Consider the following 7,500-nt stretch of genomic DNA (forward strand, 5'->3'; position numbering starts at 1 on the left):
GTTAAAGAGTGATCGTACTCGTCGCCTCGTGTCACCACCGTCTTGTTAATCCTAATGCCTCTTTCGCAATAGACATTTACGGTGTAAAACCACAAATTAAGTCCTCTGACAACCGAGAGTGTAATGGTTCCCCCTCCCCCTCCCTCCTACCCCTCGCCGTCATGCTCCACTTAAACGCCACTCAAATGCGTACTTTTGTCGTTGTTTACTCTCACGCACATATTTCACTCTTCGTAAATGTTTTGGCGAAGGATAATTTGGTCATTTATGCCATTCCTGAGAAAGTAATTTCACCTGAGTCTTCTTTTCGAGGCAGACCTAATTAAGCTTGTTCTTCCTGCACGGAAGACGAGAACAGGAAACTGACAAAAAATTAAAAAAAAACAGAGAAAAGATTACCAAACAAGATTTCCCAAATGTCAAAAGCACAGCGGGCATGACTCCTTCACCAACAGGTAAATTTTTTTCTGACCAGGAAACACCAGTGCCTTCCCTGCCCTTCCTTCGTCCGGGTCAACCCTGCTTTGACCAGACAGGATATATTCAGGACTCAGGGATCGAACCAGGCTAAGGTCTCCCAGGGAACCCAAGGGCGGGGTGAAGCCGAATCATATAAATAACAAAAGTTCTGGGTTTATAAGGATCTTAAGAGGTCAAACGCTCGCACACGACAAGGTCAAGAGACGCGCTTCTACCGTGACCTTCAAATGTCACACCAAGGTTGAAATAAATTAGTTTACCCCTTTCTTAAATAATAGGGCTGGTCACTTTCCTTTCAGTATCATGAGGGTGCGCCTTAAGCTGAAGAATTCAGTTCCTGGTCACGCTGTGCTGTTTCTCGTCGCTCTCTGGGCCGAGGAGAAGGGTTTCAAACCGGTTCATTTAAAGTGCAAAGTGTAAAGCTTGTGCGTGGAGAGTTTAATTCCCTTGTTTGAGCGATGGAGTGTTTAATATGTTTGTGTGTTTGATGTTGAAGGAGACTCGTGTTTATAATAATCGATACGTTGATTCCTCCTTGTTGTGAAACCCAATATCTACTTTTACATATCACGGGGTCGAGTGAAGAAGGAAAGTTTATCTTTTATTGTATGAATAACCTCGTTGAAAACAATATACTCATTTCAAGTTCACTGTTATGAATTCGCATTTAGCTAGACAAAAAAAAAAAAAAAAAAAAAAAAAAAAGAGAGAGAAAGAGAAAAAATAAATAACTTAATAAACTTTTCTGACTTTCCTTTTCAACCCGAACACTTCCTCTCATAGATAACTAGTTGGGCGAGGACTTCCTAGATGGCGTTGCTTTTGAGAATGTTGAGGGTGACGTGTTCGCCGCCAAGACCCGTCCAGGCGCCGTTCGCTCAGCACCCGCCGCCTCGAGTGTTTGTAGTTCGTGTCATTATCATAATCAAACTCCCTTAGAGTGAAGGACGAAACGAAATGAAATATTGAAAACCAATATTCATCTTTTCGTTATTATTCGGCATGTCATTTGGGTACATGTTAATTTTTTTCTCTCTCTCTCTTCTTTTTTTTTGTCCAAATATGAGACTTATATAAAACCTCGATTCAAGTTTTGCGGGTAGCGGTGCCTGGCGTACGACGAAAACCCCGCAGCTGTACAACCAGGTCAAGGTGGGCCGCCGGCATCAAGGTGGGCGAGTATAAAAGACGATTCCACGATCACTCCATCCAGTGGGAAATATTCCTTTAGTAATGTATCATTTGTTATAGCTTTACAAGAAAAAAAAAAAAAAAAAATACAGTTGCGGTTAAACACACATGAAAAAGTAATACAAACTTTATCCCTTTTCCGCTTCAAAGTTACTTGCGCTGAGAGTCTTGTCGTCCGAAATCCAATTCAATATCAAGTTATCCGTAAGTAAGCCGAGCGGAGACAGAACTTTGGATGCAATATGATTATCTAAAGTATTCGAGGAAGCGAGAGCAAAGGAACAGCATAAGTTTAGGTTTTGATTGCTACAGGATACCGTGATTTATGTTCTCTTTGTCTCTGTCTGTCTCTTTCTCTCTTTCTCTCTCCCTCCCTCCCTCCCTCCCTCCCTCCCTCCCACCCACCCACCCTCCCTCCCTCCCTCCCTCCCTCCCTCCCTCCCTCCTCTCCCTTCCCCTCTCCCCTCTCCTTTTCTTTCTCCCTCTCCATCCCTCCCTCCCCCCTTCCTCTCTCTCTCTCTCTCTCTCTCTCTCTCTCTCTCTCTCTCTCTCTCTCTCTCTCTCTCTCTCTCTCTCTCTCTCTCTCTATCCGTTTCTTTCTTCCCCGCTTTCAAACTTTCTTTTTTTATTTTTTTCTCTTACCATCTCACTCCCTCTCATTTAGCCTCACTTTCACTTTCCATCTCCTTCGTTGCTTCTACCCGTTTCCCTCACTCGTTTCTTCCTTCTTCCCGTTTTTCCTCCTTTTCATCATTTACTTCCCTCCCCCTCTTTCTCTTCCCCCCCCCCCCCTCTCTCTCTCTCTCTCTCTCTCTCTCTCTCTCTCTCTCTCTCTCTCTCTCTCTCTCTCTCTCTCTCTCTCCCTCCCACTCTCTCTCCTTCTCCCTCTCCCTTCCTCCCTCCGTCTCCCTCTCTCTCTCCTTCTCCCTCCCTTCTCTCTCTCTCTCTCTCTCTCTCCCTCTCCCTCTCCCTCTCCCTCTCCCTCTCCCTCTCCCTCTCCCTCTCCCTCTCCCTCTCCCTCTTCCTCTCCCCCTCCCTCCCTCCCTCTTTCCCTCCTCCCCTCCCTCCCTCCCTCCCCCCCCTCCCTCTTTCCCTCGCCCCTATCCCCATATCCTATATAACCGAACGATGCGCAAGAATCGGCATAGATTTCGCGTTGCATCATATTTTACAATTTACAATTTACACCTTGCATGGCGGAATTGGATGACATATTTCGTTCACATACAACAAAAGAGAGAAATATATCCCAGTACAGATAAAACGCATAACTACATGCATTGTGGTCTTATATGAGGTCCATAGCAGTGACCTCCCACTCGGCACCCCTCAAAGTAAATAAAATTGAATATGGAAATGGTGAAGAATGTGATAAATGTAATGTAGAAAGGAAGATTAAAATAAAACGATGGAGAACGTAGAATATGGGAAAATACAAATTAAATAACAAAATAATATGATGGAAATACACAAAACAAGCGAACGAACAAACAAATATACAACAATACTAAACAAAAAACAAAAAAACGAAAGTAATGATAATAATAATAATAATAATAAGACGAAGAAAAAGAAAAGCGAAAAAAAGAAGAAGACAAGGAAGAAGAAGAAGAACAAAATAAAGAGGAAGAAAAAAAATGAAGAAGAACAAAAAGAAAAGGAAGAAGAAGGAGAAGAAGAAAAGGAAGAAGAATAAGAAAAGAAAGAAGAAAAGGAAGAAAAAGATGAAGAAGAAGAAAAAGAAGAAGGAGAAAAAGAAGAAGAAGAAGACGAAAAGAAGAAGAAGAAGAAGAAGAAGAAGAGGAAGAAGAATAGGATTTTCCCTTTTATTTTCCCTTTGCCTTTATCCGTCTCTTTAACTCTCTTCGTCCTTTTATTTCTTCTTCCTTTTATCGTTAAGTTCACTTTTCCTCTTTCTCTCCCCTCCCTCCAATCTCTCCCTTTTCCTCCCATCTCTCCCTCCCTCCTCCTTTCCCTCATTCCCCATTTCTCTCCCACCATCCCTCTCCCTTTCTCTCTCCCCCTCCATCCCTTTCTCCCCATCTCTTCCTCTTCCTCCCCTTTCCCTCCTCCTTTCTCTCTCCCCTCCCACCCCATCCCTCTCCCTTTCCTCCCTCCCCCTCCATCCCTCACCCACCATCTCTTTCCTCTCCCTCTCCCTTTCCTCCCTCCCCCTTTCTCTCTCCCCCACCATCTCTTCCCACTCCCTCTCCCTCTCCCTCTCCCTCTCCCTCCCTTTCCCTCTCCCCATTCTCTACCCCCAGAGAATTTCAACCCTCGTGTGTACATCAGTGCCTCGACCATCCAATATTCACGGATGCTGGTGTAATATTTGTTAGCTACAGTGCTTGCGAAATGGATTTGCTTGCGGGGACGTTTATCGTGTGTTGGAATATATGTGTGATTGTATGCTCGTGTCTCTGGTTGGCGGTTATGAGGGTGTTGTTAACATAATTGCGTTTGTTGTTGTTATTGTTGGTGGTGGTGTGGATGACGTTGCTATTGTTGTTGTTGTTATTGTTATTGCTATTATTATTGGTGTTATTATTATTGTTATCATTATTATTATTATTATTATTATTACTATTTTTATTATTATTATTATTATTATTATTATTATTATTATTATTATTATTATTATTATTGTTATTGTTATTGTTATTATTATTATTATTATTATTATTATTATTATTATTATTATTATTATTATTATTATTATTATTATTATCATCGTTATCATTATCATTATTTTTATTATTATTATAATTATTATTATTATTATGATTGTTATTATTATTATGATTATCATTATTATTATTATCATCATCATTATTATAATTGTTGTTATTGTTGTTATTGTTATCATTATCATTTTTTAATTATTTTAATTATTTTTATTATTATTTTCTTTGTTGTTATTGTTGTTATTGTTATTATCATTTTCTTTGTTGTTATTATTGTTATTGTTATTATTATTATTTTTATTAGTTTACTTATCATGTTTATTGCTACTATAGTTATCAATATTATTATTATGATCATCATTATTGTTATTATTATCATCATCTTTATTATTAGCATCATTGTTATTAATATGATTAAAATTCTCATTATCCTCATCATGATTATCATCATTATCACTATCCTCACAATAACTATTAGTGATGTTATTTGATCACTAGTGTTATTGTTGATATTATTAGTATCATTGTTATTACTGTCACTTATCTTCATGTACAAATATCAATTTTATTTCTTAGCATTATCTTTTGTTATTACTGTGTTATTTATTGTTACTGTTATACTCTTATGAATGATCAATCTAAGCGAATAGTCATTGAAATTAATTAATTAATCGATTCTTACAGAACACGAACGAGTGAGAATTCCAGTGAAGAATTCCTTACGAACGAAAACGGCGTCTGGTGTGAATTTCTGACATAAGAAAATAATAATTGTGCTTTGAAGGAACAGACAAACATTACGAAACACTTAGATACGAAAAATATAAAGTTGAATATGTGATTCTTTCTATTTCATAATCTCTAGTGCCACACCTGGTTTAGTTTGGCCTAATACTGTGAGGCACGAGTACATTCACCTCTCACTGAAAAAAGATAAATAGAACGTATATCTTACCAAACGAAAGACAAAAACAACATTAATAAACGAAATAGTGAAACACTTAAAAAACAATAACAAATAAATGGAATTCTAATTAACCAGATTCTACTAGACTCGAACTCACTCTTCCCTATAGAGAAAAAAGTTCCCTCTCAGCCATGGCGGCCGAAATTGCCGTCAACTTCGGCACTCTAGCAGCCACGGTGCTTCCTAAACTCGGCGATGCTAATGGCTCCCTCTACGATGACGTGCTGCTCGTCTTTCCCGCTTCGTCCGACTCCGGCGCCGACGGCAGCACGATCGGAATTTCGGGAGTCGGACAGATCTACGAGGGCCAGGTGCGCGTCGGCATCGGGAGGCCTCCTGTCACCATGGGCGCCGGCGGGGATATAGGCCTGCACGGGAACCTCGGGGCTGGGCAGGTGCCGAGTACCAAACCCTTCGGAGCGGAGGAGGTGAGTAAGAGATTCATTGAGTATAGAGAATAAGGCGTTCCAGATGCACTCGCGCAGACACACACGCGCGCATCTGCTTCTGCATAGTTTTGTGGAATTACAATATCCATGGTATTTATCTTTAAATTTTTATATATCTTTGAAGAGTATATCCATCATGTAAACTACATGACCTATGAAATGAATATTAGAACCTAGGTATAGTAAAGAGTTTGGCACCATGAAATTTAGCATTAGTAGGTGATATAATGCAAGCGAAGACGACCACATTAATCCATAGTGTCCCCTGCAATGAGCCCAGGTCGCCCAAAGAGAACGTATCATAGAAAACGTGAGCTATGCTTCTTAGGGATAACTGAAGCGTTTAAGTAGTTTTCAAGATTAATATAGGTCAAGTGTTCTACCTGATCGTCAGTATGTAATACATATCTTATTGTTTTGCAGATATACGATAGATAAGATTGAATTTTTAAAAATGTATTTATCATTATTGATATACTTACAAAAAGTTATTTCTTGTTAGCAGTACTTTCGTATAATTCCTCTGACATTATTAGAAAGATTATTGTCGAATGCGATTGCTAAGTGTGTGTGCGAGTGGCCAGTTAGGAGTATATGTCACTAAAGAAAATATTCAACAAATTACTGTTAAGTAAAGTGCAGCCAAAAAACACGTTTTTCACTTCGCAATTCTGGTTGTCAAATCTAAGTTTGCTTTCTTGCAGCTTGCAGTCTTAAGTTGCTATTCAAGTTTTTGTATCTTTTTTATTTGCTGATGATAGGAAAATGTTACATCAGCTTGAGTTCTAGGTCTCATTTTCCTTATAGAAATACAAGGCTGTCTTTCTGTATCTTAACTTTTTTTGATTATTTTTTTCGTAAATAACTATTTTTCTACAAGTACTGTAATGTCTTGTAGGTTTATTCCAGATTTATATAAAGCAATAATATTACACTTACAGTATTAATTAACAAGTATCAGTGGGCAGTGCTGTCTAGAATTATAATAATCTAGGCCACAGAACGATTTATCTACGTTATCTATAATCAGTATAACCAGTCATGATGCTAACACTGCTTAACGAACTCAAGCGAAGGTAGAGAGAGCTGGCATGTCAGGGATCGGCGAAAATGAGACGTTCCTCAGTTGACCTTTCGTAAAAGAGGTGTCTTGGAAGGAGGTAAGCGAGAGAGCAATGTCAAGGAAGAAATACGTTGTCAAATTCGAGAGCCAGGTGACGTATTGTGACACTTGATCTCACCGCGGTGTCTGGCGGCGCTGGGCAGTATGTGTCCTCTAGATAACCTTCTCTTCTTCCTCCCCTTCGATGGCTTTCTCTTTCTTTCTTTCGCTCTTTCTCTGTCTGTCTGTCTCTGTCTGTCTTTGTCTCTCTCTCTCCATCACTCCCCCATTTCTCTCTCACTCACTCACTCATTCTCTCTCTCTCTCTCTCTCTCTCTCTCTCTCTCTCTCTCTCCCCCCCCCCCTCTCTCTCTCTCTCTCTCTCTCTCTCTCTCTATCCCCCCCCTCTCTCTCTCTCTCTCTCTCTCTCTCTCTTTCTCTCTCTCTCTCTCCCCCCTCCCTCCCTCCCCCCCCCCCTCTCTCTCTCTCTCTCTCTCTCTCTCTCTCTCTCTCTCTCTCTCTCTCTCTCTCTCTCTCTCTCTCTCCCTCCCCCCCCACCTCTCTCTCTCTCTCTCTCTCTCTCTCTCTCTCTCTCTCTCTCTCTCTCTCTCTCTCTCTCTCCCCTCC

The 7,500-nt window shown here is 40.2% G+C and overlaps 1 protein-coding gene across 3 annotated transcripts in view; it reads left to right on the top strand.

Annotated features, from left to right (window-relative positions):
• LOC125041908 overlaps nt 1-5,948 on the top strand; it is a 15,787-nt gene extending 9,839 nt beyond the window's left edge. For all 3 annotated transcript variants that reach the window (XM_047637297.1, XM_047637295.1, XM_047637296.1), the window contains exon 2: nt 5,040-5,948. In XM_047637297.1, the coding sequence (XP_047493253.1) occupies nt 5,454-5,783 (330 nt within the window). In that variant the 5' untranslated portion in view covers nt 5,040-5,453 and the 3' untranslated portion in view covers nt 5,784-5,948. The remainder of the gene's footprint in view (nt 1-5,039) is intronic.
• The last annotated feature ends 1,552 nt before the right edge of the window (nt 5,949-7,500 follow it).

The sequence above is a fragment of the Penaeus chinensis genome, chromosome 31 (genome assembly GCF_019202785.1).
Source record: "Penaeus chinensis breed Huanghai No. 1 chromosome 31, ASM1920278v2, whole genome shotgun sequence".
NCBI classification, from domain to species: Eukaryota; Metazoa; Arthropoda; class Malacostraca; order Decapoda; family Penaeidae; genus Penaeus; species Penaeus chinensis.